The sequence below is a fragment of the Lachancea thermotolerans genome (genome assembly GCF_000142805.1).
Source record: "Lachancea thermotolerans CBS 6340 chromosome D complete sequence".
NCBI classification, from domain to species: Eukaryota; Fungi; Ascomycota; class Saccharomycetes; order Saccharomycetales; family Saccharomycetaceae; genus Lachancea; species Lachancea thermotolerans.
This window is the reverse complement of record NC_013080.1, coordinates 378,476-394,736: the sequence shown is the minus strand read 5'-3', so window position 1 is coordinate 394,736 and position 16,261 is coordinate 378,476. Positions and strand designations below refer to the sequence as shown.

At 48.0% G+C, this 16,261-nt stretch overlaps 11 protein-coding genes across 11 annotated transcripts; 5 read left to right on the top strand and 6 right to left on the bottom strand.

The window, feature by feature from the left end:
* Nucleotides 1-238: 238 nt before the first annotated feature.
* Nucleotides 239-1,120, top strand: DST1 (transcription elongation factor DST1; the record flags this gene model as incomplete). The annotated part of the gene is made up of 1 exon (XM_002552857.1): nucleotides 239-1,120. The coding sequence occupies one exon, from the start codon at nucleotides 239-241 to the stop codon at nucleotides 1,118-1,120; it is 882 nt and encodes a 293-aa protein (XP_002552903.1).
* A 256-nt stretch (nucleotides 1,121-1,376) lies between these two features.
* Nucleotides 1,377-1,802, top strand: DPC13 (Dpc13p; the record flags this gene model as incomplete). Its single annotated transcript, XM_002552856.1, has 1 exon — nucleotides 1,377-1,802. One exon carries the CDS (start codon nucleotides 1,377-1,379, stop codon nucleotides 1,800-1,802), a length of 426 nt encoding a protein of 141 aa, XP_002552902.1.
* A 72-nt stretch (nucleotides 1,803-1,874) lies between these two features.
* CYS4 (cystathionine beta-synthase CYS4) lies at nucleotides 1,875-3,356 on the bottom strand (the record flags this gene model as incomplete). The annotated part of the gene is made up of 1 exon (XM_002552855.1): nucleotides 1,875-3,356. The coding sequence occupies one exon, from the start codon at nucleotides 3,354-3,356 to the stop codon at nucleotides 1,875-1,877; it is 1,482 nt and encodes a 493-aa protein (XP_002552901.1).
* Nucleotides 3,357-4,202: 846 nt separating this feature from the next.
* Nucleotides 4,203-5,105, bottom strand: KLTH0D04070g (urea carboxylase-associated family protein; the record flags this gene model as incomplete). Its single annotated transcript, XM_002552854.1, has 1 exon — nucleotides 4,203-5,105. One exon carries the CDS (start codon nucleotides 5,103-5,105, stop codon nucleotides 4,203-4,205), a length of 903 nt encoding a protein of 300 aa, XP_002552900.1.
* Nucleotides 5,106-5,435: 330 nt separating this feature from the next.
* VPS20 (ESCRT-III subunit protein VPS20) lies at nucleotides 5,436-6,080 on the top strand (the record flags this gene model as incomplete). Its single annotated transcript, XM_002552853.1, has 1 exon — nucleotides 5,436-6,080. The coding sequence occupies one exon, from the start codon at nucleotides 5,436-5,438 to the stop codon at nucleotides 6,078-6,080; it is 645 nt and encodes a 214-aa protein (XP_002552899.1).
* Nucleotides 6,081-6,179: 99 nt separating this feature from the next.
* Nucleotides 6,180-7,202, bottom strand: HEM2 (porphobilinogen synthase HEM2; the record flags this gene model as incomplete). The annotated part of the gene is made up of 1 exon (XM_002552852.1): nucleotides 6,180-7,202. One exon carries the CDS (start codon nucleotides 7,200-7,202, stop codon nucleotides 6,180-6,182), a length of 1,023 nt encoding a protein of 340 aa, XP_002552898.1.
* A 457-nt stretch (nucleotides 7,203-7,659) lies between these two features.
* KLTH0D04004g (PITH domain-containing protein) lies at nucleotides 7,660-8,373 on the top strand (the record flags this gene model as incomplete). Its single annotated transcript, XM_002552851.1, has 1 exon — nucleotides 7,660-8,373. One exon carries the CDS (start codon nucleotides 7,660-7,662, stop codon nucleotides 8,371-8,373), a length of 714 nt encoding a protein of 237 aa, XP_002552897.1.
* Nucleotides 8,374-8,836: 463 nt separating this feature from the next.
* Nucleotides 8,837-11,365, top strand: CHO2 (phosphatidylethanolamine N-methyltransferase; the record flags this gene model as incomplete). The annotated part of the gene is made up of 1 exon (XM_002552850.1): nucleotides 8,837-11,365. One exon carries the CDS (start codon nucleotides 8,837-8,839, stop codon nucleotides 11,363-11,365), a length of 2,529 nt encoding a protein of 842 aa, XP_002552896.1.
* Nucleotides 11,366-11,448: 83 nt separating this feature from the next.
* On the bottom strand, nucleotides 11,449-12,180 carry MTR3 (exosome non-catalytic core subunit MTR3; the record flags this gene model as incomplete). Its single annotated transcript, XM_002552849.1, has 1 exon — nucleotides 11,449-12,180. One exon carries the CDS (start codon nucleotides 12,178-12,180, stop codon nucleotides 11,449-11,451), a length of 732 nt encoding a protein of 243 aa, XP_002552895.1.
* A 176-nt stretch (nucleotides 12,181-12,356) lies between these two features.
* Nucleotides 12,357-14,009, bottom strand: RIM8 (Rim8p; the record flags this gene model as incomplete). The annotated part of the gene is made up of 1 exon (XM_002552848.1): nucleotides 12,357-14,009. The coding sequence occupies one exon, from the start codon at nucleotides 14,007-14,009 to the stop codon at nucleotides 12,357-12,359; it is 1,653 nt and encodes a 550-aa protein (XP_002552894.1).
* Nucleotides 14,010-14,380: 371 nt separating this feature from the next.
* On the bottom strand, nucleotides 14,381-15,898 carry NSR1 (Nsr1p; the record flags this gene model as incomplete). Its single annotated transcript, XM_002552847.1, has 1 exon — nucleotides 14,381-15,898. One exon carries the CDS (start codon nucleotides 15,896-15,898, stop codon nucleotides 14,381-14,383), a length of 1,518 nt encoding a protein of 505 aa, XP_002552893.1.
* Between the last annotated feature and the right edge of the window lie 363 nt (nucleotides 15,899-16,261).

The window sequence follows — 16,261 nt, the reverse complement described above, 5'->3', positions numbered from 1 at the left end:
GTTGCGGCTATTTGATCAAAGTACTGATTAACGCAATACGAAGTCACAGACCTGTAAATTTAAAGTGATCAGAGTCTTCCAGAAAGTCGCACCGCTGTCCTGTGATAACCTAAATTGTTTGAAAGCGCGTTTCGCTGTAAAAGCCTGTAGTTCAAACTAAAGCCATCTCTTCGTTAACTTCATCTTCGAAAAATTATAATGTGCTTTACCTTTGAAAGCTTCTCATCAAGCACTAAAGATGGAGAGTAAGGAGGTAATCACCCTTGTAAAGAACCTGGAGAAGAGCAAAAATAACGATGAAAGCGTGATAGAGATTTTGTCTTTGCTGGATAAGGATCTTAAGCCCACTGAGAAGCTTCTTCGAGAGACAAAGGTCGGTGTAGTCGTCAACCAATTCAAGAAGTCTAGCAATGCAAAGATAGCTGGTTTGGTAAAGAAGATGATTGGGGAGTGGAGGGACGCGATTTCAAGGGAAAAGAAACAGCGTGCGATGGCTAAGACAGGTACAACAGCCGCTTCCTCGAGCTCAGCAACGTCTTCTTCGGAACCAAAACGCCAAGGGAAGTTTGTGTCCACCAAGCCTAGAAATGCGAAGAACGACGGAGTTGTAACCACCATTTACAACCATAAGCTGCGTGATATGGTCATCCGCGCTTTTTACGATGCTCTGGCGAAGGAGAGCGAACATCCACCGCAGTCGATTTTGACAACTGCAATCGCTATAGAGAAGGAGCTTAACAAGGTGAATAACTGCGAACTCAACGAGAAAGCGTACAAGGACAAGTATAGGGTAGTGTACGCCAATGTTATCTCTAAAAACAATCCAGATTTGAAGCACAGAATAACTGGCGGTGACGTTTCGCCGGAGTACCTTGTTAACTGTGACCCCAAGGAGCTGGCACCTGAGCATCTCAAGAAGAAGAATGAGGAAATTGCCAGACAAAATCTCTTCAATGCCCAGGGTGCCACGCTGGAAAGATCTGTGACAGATAGATTTACTTGCGGTAAGTGTAAAGAGAAGAAGGTTTCCTACTACCAATTACAGACTCGGTCTGCAGATGAACCGCTGACCACTTTCTGTACCTGTGAGGTCTGCGGTAACAGGTGGAAGTTCTCTTAAGCCGAGGCTTCAAACGACTTGTTACTGCCCGCTAGCGTCTTCAAGGATCTGTAAAATTAGGCTGTTTAGAAATAAACTCTACTCATTGACAATATATACAAGGGATGTCTAGGGGTTGCACGAGTACTAGGCGAGTGCGGCTAAGTAATAAGAAGTATCATGCTTTTCTTTCTAACAATCTTGGGTCTCTTCACTCAATGTAAAGTTAAAAATGCATTGTTGATCACTACTGCATAACTCGTGATTCAGCGAGAAGATGTTCAAAACGCTTTTGAGAAGCGCTAGCTCTGTCCCTTTTAGACAACCTGCTCTCCCAAGAGCTATTGTTCAAACTCCTAGATCTTTGTTCTATGCTAAAAGATGCTACGCGAAGTCGTGGGACGGCAATAACTCTAGCCCAGATGTCGAAGCGCATTTGAAAGTCCAGAAACTGCTGGACGACATTCAACAGCACCCTGGCGTGGCGGCCAAACTGCATGCAGTGAGTGAAATCATGGTTTCCAAAGGGCTTGCGAACGAGTCGGCCCCTCCAGGCCCTTGGCAGGTTGTCAAGATTTTAACCGACAAAGACGTTAGGAAGGCCATGGGCGAGTTCAAAGCAGAACTGGAAAAATCGGGCATTGAGCTGGGGCCGGATCAGCTTGGACCCTTGATGACGGTTCTAGGGATGGAGAAGAAGTAGCTGGATTGTCTAAATTAAACTTAACTCTCTTGTCAAGGCGGTTTGTGTATGTATGTGTTTATATGGTACGAGCTATGCTAGAAAGGCCAACAAGTCCATCTTAGTGACAATGTGGATGGGCTTCAAGCCATCTGTAATTACTGCTGAAGAGTTCTTCTCGAAGAACTGGTTGAGATCGGACAACTTGCTGTTAACATCGAAGTTGACGAACTTCTTTTTGCCAGACTTGTTCTCGTTGTAAGAAGAAACCTCGTCGAAGTTGTTCAGCTTTCTGAAGTCGAAGAAGTGACCCTTGATGCTGCTGACCTCTTCGCCTGAGGACAGCCCCTTCAGAAGCTGTGACAAGGTGACTAAACCGCACAACTTCCCGTCTTCGGTAAGCACAGGCAACTGGTCGAAACCGTTGTCAGTCAGAATCTTGACCACATCAGAAGTAGACGCGTTTTCCTTCACAGAGACGACAGGTTTGAGGTTCAAGTCCTTGACGGTAGCGCCCTTGAAGATGTCTTTCTGACTTCTTCCCAAGGGTTTCAGAATGTCGTCGTCCCACAGGTTGTTCTTTTTCAACCACTCGTCGTCAGCAAACTTGGTCAGGTACGATCTGATCGAGTCTGGCAAAATAATGACGAGAACGTCTTTCTCGGTCAGCTCTGGGTGGTCCTTGCAGTACTTCATCATCGCTGAGAAGGCACTACCACTGGAACCACCAACCAACAAACCCTCATTGGCAATCAACTGACGCGCGTATCTGAAAGAGTCGATGTCATTGGTCTTGTACCAAGTGTCCACTAATCCTCTGTCCAGGACCTTTGGAATGAAGTCGTAACCGATACCCTCGACCTTGTATTCCGCAGCCTCGGTTTCGTTCAGGCTCTCAGGCTGAGCTAGAATGGAGCCCTCTGGGTCAGCCCCGATGATTTTAATCTCAGGGTTCTGTTCCTTTAGGTATTTAGAGATACCACTGATGGTACCACCGGTACCAGCGCCCGCGAAGACACCGTGCAGGTTCTCGTATTCGCCCAGCTGTTGTAGCTGACCCTGGATTTCTTTACCAGTGCCTTGATAGTGGGCCTCAGGGTTTTTCATGTTGTTGTATTGGTCTAGAATCACGGCATGAGGGATCTCCTTCTCGAGCTTTTTCGCGACACCGATGTGCGACTCAGGCGAGTCCCACGCAGCCGCAGTGGGTGTTCTAATAATTTCGGCACCGAGCGCCTTCAACACAGAAACCTTCTCGTTCGACATCTTCTCTGGAAGCGTGATAATGGTGCGGTAGCCCTTGACGGCACCCATCAGTGCCAAACCGATACCTGTGTTTCCCGACGTGGGCTCGATCAGCGTGGTGCGCGAGGGATGGATGCGGCCGCTCTTTTCGGCGTCCTCGATCATGCTCTTGGCAATACGGTCCTTGATGGACCCGCCAGGGTTGTACAACTCAAGCTTGGCGTAAACCTGGGGCTTAACTCCCAGCGCTTTAGGCAGCTTAGTCAGATGCACCATGGGCGTGTTGCCGACAAGGTCAGCCACCGAAGTGCGCGAGTCGTATTGGGTCATGCTCTGTGAATACTTTACGAAACTTGTATGTGCGGGCAAGCCTGGATCTTTCGGAGGCTTTGTGTGCTGCTGGCAGAGGTTACTGACCTTTTAAACCAAATTCGTTTAGCGCTAGGCTGGACGTTGTGGCTTTAACTTCAAATGCTTTGTTCATGTGAGGAAAAATTCTCGCTGTTGATAAAATTTGACCAAGATGGTTGATGTCAGATTAAAATATAGAAGAACTGAGATCACCGCTTGATTACAAACTGTAAACAAATACGAGGTGCCGAGTCGCTTCAGTTGGCCATATTGTTGCCATATTGTTGCGGTAAATGACCACAAATATTAATTCCTCTCGTGGAGTTGTGGGATTCTTACCTCGAGTCGCGGCCTCTGTACCTTGAGACCACAAACCGTCATGATATCCGAAAAGTGTAGAGCTAACAGCTTCGAGCTGTACGGAGCCACACTAGTCGATTAGTAAGAGCGTATTCAGGGGTTGCTCCTGCAGGGACAGAACTCGTAAAATTCCGTCATATGTCTGTTATCGCTATGTCATATTGTGACATATTTACTATTTAGTGCGAGAGCGACGGTGACGCTGACACCAGCGATGACCGGCTCTGCTTGCTCCGTGCGCTCAGTAGGGGCCCCGCGAAGGGTGCACGCGTGTCAAAGTAGTTCCGAACACCGTCGTGTTCGGCGTGTCGCTTCGCTTGAAACTGACGAATGATTATTTAAGATGGTGCGTCTCGCTTAGACTGCGCAGCTGTTTCTGCTTTTGAAGGCAGCCTCCCGGCATACTACGCGTACTTTCAAATAAAGGCGGGACCTCGCAGCGGACACGGTTTGGATCTCCGTACATTAAAATCCGTGGTTTCCCTGGTACTTAACGGGTTGTGGCGATTCCCAGCCCTCGAGGGCCTCTTCCGGGTTTTCCAACTCGAACACCTCCACCTTCAGGGGCCTGCATTTGGCAGACATATCGCCCACGTTGGCCTCGGAGTCTGTTCCGCCTTCGCCCCATCCCCAGTCCGAAAGATCGCCGCCAGGACAGGATGACACGGCACAAACAACATCCACTTCGCAGAAAAACTCGAAATAATCGCCCGGCTTCGCTGGACACGTCTCCATGAAGTACTGGTCGTTCTCGTTCAAGCCGGTTAGCTGGAAGATGTTCAACACGTCGTGCACATGTTCTTCCTCGCCGCCAAATTCTCGGATCGCACGGTACAAGTTCGAATGGCAGTGGAAATCGTTGTCCTCACCGCTGAGCAGCTTGTCGACGTACGGGTCACAACGTGTGCCCAGGAGGTCGTGCACACGACCGCCGTGCTCATCGGGGCCGTAGCCCGCCAGTGAGTCATCGATGATGGTCAGCAAGGGCCGCAGATACGGTAGGTTCGACCACAGCTTGTCATACACGGAGACGTGCGCGGAGTGTAGCTGCCGTGTCCGCGACGCCCACATGTGCTCCTTGAACCCGGAGTTCGCCTCCCAGCAGTTGAAGTCGCACACTTGAGGGCCTTCAGGCGTGGAAATGCGAACAATTGACCCCTTCGAAGCCTTCCATGCCTTGCCGGACCGCACTGGCACCGCGTGCGTTGCGGCAAGCTTGCGGGGCGCCGCTTTGACGCGGTCGTAAAACTCAAAGTTTGGTATCAGTATCGACTTCTTTGATGTGGGGAAGTATGCTGGTATTGGCTTGGGCTTTCCGTAGTTCTTTTTCTCGCTTCTTTGCGAGACAAAGGTAAGATTTGAAGACATCGTTCTGCAATGTATGCTCTGGATGGTCTGAATAAGACTTATGATTATTACATTGATGGTGAATCTCGTCTTTCTTGTCTGTCCTTTTATATTCAGAGCGCTTTACGCCGATCGCTGATCGTTTCCCGCTTATCGCTTAAACAAAGCGAGGGAATCATGAGGAAACTATCTAATAGCATATTTACAGCACAATAATATCAAAGGGTTGCCGAAACAACTACACCCGAGACAGAATATCTGTCTAACCTTTGATTTATCATCGAGATTAATGACGAGCGGAAAATAAGTAAACCCTTAACTACTATTACCAACACCAATACCTTCGGATTCATGGGACAGAAAGGCAGTAAAATAGAGGTCACGAAGACTGACAAGGCCATATTACAAATAAAGCTGTCCAAGGATGAGCTCCACCGATACACCAGGCGAACAGAGATTCTGATAGGACGCGAGCGCGAGAAACTCAAAGCACTGCTGCGAGAAGATCCTAAGAATGGCAAGAAAAACCCCAGGGCACGTATCCTACTGAAGAAAATCCACTACCAGAACCATTTGCTTGAACAGGCGGCGGACCAGCTGATAAACTTGGAAAACCTAGTCTCTACCGTTGAGTTTAAGCTTGTGGAGCAGCAGTTCATGATGGGCCTCAAGCAGGGAAACGAGGTGCTGACCAAGCTAAATAAGGAGTTCAGCGGCGCAGAAGACCTCATGGACTCAGTGGCAGACCAGATTGCATACCAGGACGAGGTGGACCAGATCCTGTCTTCAAGCGTGGTTGGGGGGTTCGAGGAGGAGCTCGACAGAGAACTGCAGCAGCTAGACCAGGAGGTGAACGGGCCGGCGCACGAGCCGGCAAAGGCGGAGCCAAATCTGCCCTCTACCGAAGGGCTACCTGCGCTCTCGGAGCCTGAGGCCGAAGAGCCGCAACAGGAGCCTCAGAGCGACGGGAGGCAACGTGAAGCGGTTCTCACGTAATTTCGTATTCTTTCACTCCATATGGGGCGGGAGCTGCATAGACATTATGTACCATTTTAGCATTACAATGACCTGTAAAGTTCGAAATGCGCTTGGCCCTCACTGGCCTAGCCACTCCAGGAACTCCGGGGTGAGGTAAGAGATAATCAACCTTGCACCGGCCCTCAAGAAGCCCTGGTGGGATTCGAAAGCGATAGTCTTGAAGTCCACCACGCCCTTTTCGGCCGCCGCGTGTAACATTGCGTATTCGCCTGAGACGTGGTAAGCGCAAATGGGGACGTCGCGCGCAATCTCGGACGCGTCTGCCATGATATCCAAGTAGAAAGTGGAGGGCTTCACAATGATACCGTCAGTGCCTTCGTCCAAATCTCTTCTCAGGGCTCTGCGAGCAAGGCCGCGGCCGCCAGATGGGAGCTGGTAGCACTTGCGGTCTCCGCTCGAGGGGCTGGAGCAGGCAGCATCGCGGAAAGGACCGTAGAGATTTCCGCTGAACTTGGCGGCGTAACTCATCACGAAGGTTTTGTGCGCCAGGCCAGCCTTAATCAGTCCGTACTTGATGTCGCGAATTCTGCCATCAATCATGTCGCTAGGCGCAATAGAGTGAGCTCCTGCTTTCGCATAGTTGACAGCAACCGCGGCAATCCTACGAACAGACTCCTCCCGGTTAATGCTACCGTCGTCGTATAAGACTCCACAGTGACCGTGGGAGGTGTACTCACATAGACACACATCGCAGATGATGTAAAGATCTGGGAACTCGCGTCTCAAAAGGTTAATGCCCTGGATGACTGGGCCCTCGGGATCATCCGCGGCAGTCCCGTATTGATCTTTACATCCTTCCTTCATGGGCACGCCGAACAAGATCACGGCCTTTAGCCCTTTTTCGATTAAAGGAGCCAAATACTGTGCAAGCCTGTTGACACCAAATCTTTTGATGTTGGGCAGAGAGTCGATAGGCGTTTCTTCGTCAGCGTCGTCTGAGATAAACAGAGGAAAGATGAACATGTTTTTAGTTAGCTGGCGCTCATTTTGCCATTCTCTGAGCAAAGGATGATTGTATCCCCCAGCCAGGATCGAACTGATTTCAGTTGGGTGAGCGTCAAGGAACTCTGCAGTGTGCATCGTGTGTGGTCTTCGTTAGCGCCGCTGCTGTTTCTGGTTTTTGGTGGAACGAAATCAAGAGTTGTTAAAGTTAATCTGTAATATTCTAGTCCAAAAAGATGTGATAGGTCGTTTGATTGTCCATGACTCACAACAGTAGTTTGGCTTCTTGTCTTATAATGATGTGCTTCCGTGTCTTGTTCCAATGATCCGATTAGTCAAAGAGTGCGCCACTGCGTCTCGCAGGACTCTTGGTCAAATATACGGAGGGTCGATGCGCACTCTCGTACCAGTAGTTATGCGTAAAAGTGTAAAAGTGTACAGAACGAGGCCATAAACTCAGCACCCTGATTCCGTCTACAAGACCTGTGCAATCGGAACCGGATACCTTTAAGAAGCTGTTCTCGCTAACGCCTCAACTTTTAAATATTCCATCTTCTCTTGACCTTTAGGGTTTCGTCGGTAAAAAGACAACAAGATGTCGCACCAATGCGAGCATGAACACGATCATCACCACGACTCGCCACCACCTGCTACAAACAATGCGCAGTCCCTGTTTTCGTTCGTTAACACGCCCAATGTGCAGTGTCTGAACACCAACAGCCATGGCTCCAGCGATTCCGCCGCATGCTTCATCAAAAGCAGGGACGATCAGTACGACGTTTCCAAATACTTAGAGAGCGATGCAGACTGTCAGATGATCCTCCACATACCATTCACTTGCATTTGCCGGATCTTCTCGCTCGTCTTAAGGACTAGTCGCTCTAGCTCGGGGACCACATCGCCCAAGACCATCAAAATCTTCAAGAACTTCTCTAAAAACATCGATTTCGACACTTTGGAGGATTCTAAGCCCCAACACGAAGTGGAACATCCCCGCGACGTTGGGATCGATCTTGACGGTGCGCCCCGGACCGAAATTACCGACACCGATGACTCCAGCTTTGTCGAGCATCACCTGCCTCGGCACCTGTTTCAAAATGCGCACTCTTTGACTCTCTTCATGCAGAGCGCCTGGGAAGATGACGAGGACATCACTCGCTGCTTCTATCTCGAGATGCGCGGTGAAAGCGCTGGTCAAAAGCGAGGGAACAACGCTGTGCCCCTTCTAACCGTGTATGAGTCTGCACCCAACCCAGTAGATCATCAGAAGCTGGAGAATGAGCAACAGGGCTCGAGTCTGGGTATGTAGTTCCCTTGGGATTGAGCTTTCCGCAATACCAAGATGCTATGCCCCCAGCATCGCCCTTCCGTTGCTACTGCATTGCGCCTACTAAACAATAATGCGCGACCTCGAATGCGGTCCGCCGCTTGCTGGTTAATCTACGATTCACAAGTAGTTCTACAACTTCTTACGCTGTCTTCCGTGGGAACGGGAGCCAACTGTTAGGCCTTGCTACTTCATAAAGACTTCTTTTCTGTTGTCGTTGCCCTATGTCTCATTACCAACTCTTTCACATGTTGTGGTTTAAGAACATTTCACATGTTTTCTCATACAGGCTGATTAAGTTCTAAAGAGGATTAAGCACCTAGACATCGCTTCATTTCTGCTGTATAATTGAAACTGTGTGTCAGGTTTTAACACTTGGTACAGCAGTCTTTCATACGCTAATATACACACTCTAGTTCAACCTAGTTCTAGTTTTGAAGCTGACATGATCAAAGAGCGTAAGCCGTCCAAAAGCCGCGCCCCAGGAAAGGGGCATAAACAGATTCCAGGTGTCGCGAAGGAATCCCAACCTATTGCGCGGACGCGCACTGGGAATGTCGAATTCACGCCTGCCAAAACACACGACATGGTGAGATCTTTATTTGATCCTACGCTTAAAAAGTCGTTTTTGGAATGTTGGATCAGTTTGGCTATCCTCTCTAATGTCGTCCTGTGCTATTTCATGGCTACAAAGTTCGGTGCAAGCTTCACCAAGAAGTTCTTCCTGTGGCAATATGTTTTCTGGAGGCTGTGCTACAACGTTGGAATAGGTGTGGTTTTGCACTTCCAGTCCAATTACGAGACGTTGACTAACTTTGCAAAGATGCGCAGTCTTTTCTCTAAGAAGAACCAGCAGTGGCTTGCACGCTTCTGCCGCTTTGAAATTGAATCCAAGATGCCCAACACTTATTGCTTGGAAGAGTACCCGGAGGAATTTAATGTGTGGCTTTTATTCCGCCAATTCGTGGACTTGATCTTGATGCAAGACTTCACCACTTATATCCTCTTTGTCGTTCTATCCATCCCCAAGACGGTTCTTTCCAGCCACACTGTCAGTTTCGCGCTTGGTGTCATCATGATTCTGTTCAACGTTTGGGTGAAAGTTGACGCCCACCGCGTAGTAAAAGATTATGCGTGGTATTGGGGCGACTTCTTTTTCTTCCAAGACTCCAAGCTTGTCTTCGATGGTGTCTTTAACGTCTCTCCTCACCCCATGTATTCCATTGGCTACATGGGCTACTATGGTTTGAGTTTAATATCGGGTGATTACAAGGTTCTTTTGGTGTCTATTGGTGGTCACTTATTGCAATTCCTCTTCCTCAAGTACTGCGAGAACCCGCATATTGAGAAGATTTACGGCTCTGACGCTGTTGAGAATGACAACGCTCACATCGATGAACTTTTGGTCAAGGAGAATCCCAACTATTCTAAGCCGCTAATTACCAAAGGTTTGTGGTTCACTAACGTCGACAAGTTGAGATTAACAGATTATTTTACGATACTAACTGTGGCCTCCATTGTCCTGTTCACCTTTTTTTTGAAGCCCTCTACAAAGGCGCTCTTCTGGGCTACTCTTGTTGCGAAAATTACGACTTCGCTATTTATATCGCTGGTGTTGCATAAACAGTCAACGTCCAAGTGGTTTACTAGGTTATTTCTGAAAAATGGCTACACTCAAGTTCATTCTTTTTACCAGTGGCAGTTTCTTTACAACTATTGCTTAACGGTTTCTTACACTCTACTCATTTTGCAAACCTGGAGCCAGTTTAGGCATTTAGAATCCAGGAACTACACGCAGATCATTTTTGGGTTCCTCTTGTGCTGGTTACAGAAATGGTGTGACGACGAGATCCTCACAGCAATCTCTGAGTTTGGGTGGTTTTATGGTGACTTTTTCCTTACCAACTACATCAGTTCTAGAAAGTTGAACTCCAGAGGGATCTACAGGTACTTGAGCAACCCTGAAAGGTTCCTTGGGGTGGCGGGCTGTTGGGGCGCCGTGCTAATTACGCATTTTTCACCTTATAATCTTATTTTAGCTGCGCTCTGGACGGCGGCTAACATTGCTCTCGTTAAGCTCGTTGAGGAACCACACGTTTCTAAGGTCTACGGTACCTCTGAAAGAAAGAGCGGTGTTTCGAAGACATTAATGGGTTTCAAGCCCATCAGAAGATTTTCAGAGATCATGGATAAAATGGAACTTAGACTTGTCAGACATCTTACTTCTAACGATTCACCTTTTGAAGAAGAGGCACCAACTAGTGAGGAAGCTCAATGGAATGAAGTTGTTCAACTCGCACTACAGAGTGTCACGGCTAACCTCGCGCCCAACTGTGAATTCAAGCTTGGTGATGGTAAATGCGATACTTTTATCATCCCCGGCCCCGTCGAAGCGCACTGGAAGCTACCCTCGAAGCTCTACAATAACGATGATTGGATAGGCCTTTACAAGGTTTTTGAAACAGGCGAAGATCGCCAGAGGACAAGAGTATCGTCTAATGGTCGCTGGACTGGCACCAATGAAGCTGCTTTCCCATACAGTGGACGGCCCAAAAAGTCCATTGTTAAATTTCAGAGAACAGGGGACTTCGTTAATGGCACAGTAAAGTTTGATCATTCGCTGATGTTTTATGAAGAGGGTGTTTACGAACTTCGATACCACAGCGGAAACACACACAAGGTGCTCATGATTTCACAGCCTTTTAGACTTTCTTTGCCCATCGTCAAGGCCGAATCGGCAGAAGAACTGAGCGAAGGTTTGCATCAGTTTTTGGCGGAAGTACATGCCCTAGATGGCAATTCTTTCAATCCAAATTCGAACAGGTATTTGGGAGACAGATTTTTGAAAGGACTCATTAAGAAGGCTTCCGGCGTTGACTTATCAGTGAAGTACTTAAGGAGGATAAACTACGACGTCAGCATCATAGGAAAAAGGGTGCAGGAAATTAAAGCTGTTCTTGAAAACCTTGAATAGTTGATTGCAAGCAAGGATCTTTGACTGTTGCTTATTTCCTGTTTTTTGTCTATTTGAAGTTTATGTAAGATACAATCGTTTCGCTAAATATCCGCATTTTTGCTTCGTATTAGGTATTCAATTATTCCTTTACGGTTCTGAAGATAATTGCCTCTGCAGTTTTCGATAACGCTCAATATGTCATTTGCTGTGTCGTCTTCCTTATCCTTCCAGAGACCAACAACTTCTGTACCGTTTTTGCTAAACGCAACCACGTTCCTTTTGTATGTGCCTGCGCTGACTGTGTCAAAAATCTCAATACCGGCATCGGCCAAAGCAAGCGTTATTCCATTTACGCACGCTGCTATTATGGGCTCCAAATTAGCTTCATCTGAAGTAATGGGGTTCTTTATCAAGCTCAAAAAAATATCGATTCCTGATTTGGGATACCTCTCAAGGTTAATAACTGCGCTGAAAATATTGCTCAAGAAATTGCAGATTTCTTTGAGCTCGCCAGATGGAATCTTCTCAATAGTAACTTCTTTGAACTGTACACTCAACGAAGCCTTGGAACTAAAAGCCCCACGAGAAGGCCTCGGACCGTAAACGGATGACAAAAGTATTGTGCACTGTTCACTCGATTCGCCCCTTTTCAATTCTAAGTAGGATGAACCATTTGCGTTAGAAACCAGGCCATTCTTGATGTACATTGATTCGTTTTCATTGTTTTTCTCTTGTGGTGGCTGCGCTGCTTGTTCCGAGCTCTCGAGCCTCTCAAAAACCAAGGGTTTGGCATTTGAAGGGCCGAGGATACGCCTTCTATCCGTGATATTCATTGAACCGGAGCTGCACCGACGTCTATATGGCCGACTTTTACGGTACGCATCGCAGATATTATTAAATTGATTATGAATAAAAATTCTCTAGTCGTCTCTCGTTATAATCATACCCAGTACTAATAAAGGCTACACACTAACTCATGGACCATGAATTGATGAGAAGTAGCTTGAGCTCAGGTTGCCATTGGCGGTTCGCTCTCCAGTTCCTGGAGCCTCTGAAGCTCTAGCTCATCCTTGTCATCGGCTGCGTTATAATGTGAGTTTGGAGTGTACACTGGGAGAGGTAAAACGGAACCTCCGTCGAAATTGAGCACATCCTTGCAGTCACCTAGTGGCGAGTACCCCGCGACGGTATAGTTGTTAACCGCAGTATTAGTATAGTCGATACTCTGCAGACCAGAATTTGTCGTTTCAGGATTCTCTTCGACTTCGTCCAAACTGCTATCTTGAGGGATTTCTGACCTATTTGTACCGACGATAACCTCGATTGACATCCCGGTAACATTGCGCAGCCTTTTGAGCTTGTCAACGTTTATCAGGTCTTTGAAGAAGATCATAGATTCTCGGTCATTGTTCTTGAAAGGCTCCGTTTCTGATCCGGACCGAATCTTTCTTTGTAGCAGCGTGAATGTCTCTTCTATGGTCTTTCCAGGAGATGCAGACACATGGGAATTAGTAGTTGTGTCGACGACCCTGTTGGATTCAGTAAATGCGATGTTTTTTCTCGAAAGATTGACAAGTACTTCCACATAGTACTGGAAAGAAAACTTCCTGTCAGGCAACCGTAGTGTGGGAAACGCATCCAGCGGTATCTTTAAGTAAACTGTCACAGAACACTCAAATGTATCTGGATTGACGTAGATTGGGGAGACCGTTTGGCAGATATCTTTACGATACATCTCCATCGGGTTCTCTTTAGATGCACCCCCAACTCGGCATATCCGTACGAGCGTGGCTATTAGGCCGGTTGAATGTGAGTATTCTCGATAGTGACAGAGATTCAGTTTGACGGGAATAACTTCGCCTATCACGTAGCCAGATGAGGGAAGATCCACATTTATTGTGACTGTCTTGAGAGAGCCGGATGTATTGACTGTTGACCCTGAGTTCTTGGAACCGCCAGTTCGCCTTGTGAAGCTGGAGCTAGCATCTTGCTCCCCGTTTGCGAGCTTTATTTGCTTAACTGCTGAAGGGGATTGCAACACAACGCTTTTTGTGTTTGGTTTAGGCATGTCACTAACATCCAAAGGAACCATCACTGATATGCTTTTCTCACAAGCCGCTAGGACTTTTTCTGGGTCGGAACATCTCAGTGGTTCTAGCGTGCATCTGATACAGTAAGATATGGAGCCTCTTTCGAACTTAATCGACGTGAAAATATTTTTAGAGGGGACTTTAAGTCTAAAAGGAAACCGGTGCTCTCCTTTTGTGAGACCATTGACAATAGAGCGGGTTTCTGGCGCTACCTCTTCTTGGTCTCCGTATACCAGCGTTGTCTTTTCAAAGAGCTGGTCGCAATGCGTTTTCGAGCCTGAGCCTCGAATCCTTACCTCTCCAATAAGAGAAAGCCTTACCGCAACGTTTTCCAAGTCATCTTTGAGGACAAGAACCGCCTCGCCGCTAATCTGCTCATTTGGCTTCCACACTTTATGCGGCGATTCTTGGTTGATATAGAAGTCTCTGGCAGCACATGCATGGCGAAACCTTGAGCGTTTGGCATAATTGTACCTTGTCTTCGCATCAGAGACGGCCGAGACCTTGGTTGAGCTTATACTTGGGTCGCTGTTGCGCGAACTAACTGCTTTCAGCTTTGTCAAGAACCCCATGCTAGTATCGCAAAAAACGAGCAGTTTCTTTAGCGGAACTGGATGTACTCTTATATGGCGGCCCTTTCCAGCAGGCTCGGTGTATTGTCGAACCCAGCGATGTTCTACCAAAATCCAGCTTTGGTATCTTGGAAGCTAATAGGTATCCGGTGCTAATTTCCCATTGAACTATTTTGTCTTGGCAAAAACACCTCTCACCACACATCAAATTTGACGATAAAAAATCAGACAGTCATCGGTCAGGTGGAATGGCACAGCGAAGAGTATTCGAGGTTGATGGAACGAGTGCTGGTTGATATTTATTCACTATTATACACTGGGAACCAAGATAATTGGCTCGCTGAAACTTTTGTACAGTAGAATGTCAGGCTTTAGTCGAACTTCTTCTTGTTGCCTTGGAACTCAGCAGTCTGTCTACCTTTGCCAAGTGGCGCAGAGTTAGAGCCGGAACCGGATGGCTTGAAGTCACCTCTGTTGCCACCGCCGAAGCCACCACGGCCACCGCCGAAACCGCCACGGCTACCGCCACGGCTGCCGCCACGGCCACCACGAAATCCACCACGAGAACCTTCATCTCTTGGCTTTGGTGTAGAAAAGTCTAGTCTCACAGGTCTGTTGTCGATGTAGTGACCCTGCAAAGCCTCAAAAGCCTTTTGAGCTTCGTCGACAGAGGAATACTGCACGTAACCGAAACCCTTTGGCTGGTTGGTCTCTGGGTGTGTAGGCAGACGGACAGATACAACTTCACCGTGCTCAGCGAAAGTTTCGAAGATGTTGTCTCTGTCGGCGTTGAAAGACAAGTTACCCAAGAATAGGGTGTCAGAAGGCTGGGATGGGGTGTCACCGAACTGCTTGGCACGGTCGTTTCTTGGGTTGCCAGCAGGCTTGCTGGTTGACATGTCACAGTTGATGGGCCTGCCGTCAATCTCCTTACCGTGCATCTCTTTCACGGCCTTTTCAGCATAAAATTTGTTTTCGAAGTCAACGTACCCGTAACCACGGGATCTGTCGGTACCTCTCTCCATGATGACTCTGGCGCTAATGACACCGCCAATTGGCTCAAACTCGGTCTTCAACCATTCGTCGTCGACACTCCAGGACAGTCTTCCGACGAAAATGGTGGCAGGCTCGCCATTGGACTCAGTCTTAGCCTTCTTGGATTCAGTGGCATCCTCTGATTCCTCGGAAACATCGGATTCTTCGGCCTTACGCTTCTTGGAAGAAGTGTCCTTCTCCTTGGCCTCTTCCTCCTCAGATGAGGAGTCAGAGTCGCTTGAGGATGAAGAGCCTTCTGACTCGCTAGATGAAGAGGAAGAGCTGGAGTCAGAGCCGCTGGATGAGTTGGAACTGCTAGAAGAAGTAGCGCTCTCCTTGGCTTTCTTGCTCTCGGTCTCGGCCTCGGCCTCGGCCTCAGACTCGCTTTCGGAGCTGGAGCTAGAGTCGGAGTCGCTGGACTCAGAGTCGCTGGACTCGGTATCAGACTCACTGCCGGACTCGCTGTCAGACTCAGGAGCCACGGCCTTCTTGCTACCCTTCTTGGCCTCCTTGACAGTCTCCTTCTTGGCCTCCTTCTTGGAGTCCTTCTTGGAGTCCTTCTTAGCCTCCTTCTTGGTGTCCTTCTTAGTGTCCTTCTTAGTGTCCTTCTTCACCTCCTGCTCCTCCTCGGAGTCGCTGGATGAATCAGAGCTCTCGGAGTCGCTGGACGATGAGCTTGATGAAGACTCGGACTCAGACTCGCTGGAGCTCGACGAAGACTCGCTGGAGCTTGAAGAAGACTCGCTGGAGCTTGAAGAGGACGAAGACTCGCTCTTGGCGGCGACAGCCTCCTTCTCCTGCTTCTTGCTCTTCACGTCCTTCTTGGACACCTTCTTAGCAACTTGCTTGGCCATTCTGTGTGATCTGATTTGATGTGGTAAAGCTGTCAATTGCAACTAGCACAAATACTATTGATCAATGAAAACTAGCCCAAATGAGTTATAGTTTTTGCACGCTAACCTACTCTCTTCTATAGAGAAGACTAAGCTATTCCAAGCGATGAGCTTGAAAATTTTTTATAGTAAGAAATACAAAAGAAAGAATCCACGACTTGCCCCGCCGACGACAGGAAAAAGCAAAGGGTTCCTCCCATGGTGATTATATAAGGCTTGTAAATAGTGATTGGCTGATGTAAGGGATGAACCCGTGTGCATAAGCGCGGAGCTATTTAGAAGCACTGGCAGCAAGTTACCAGAAGGGTTGAACCTTACTGCCGA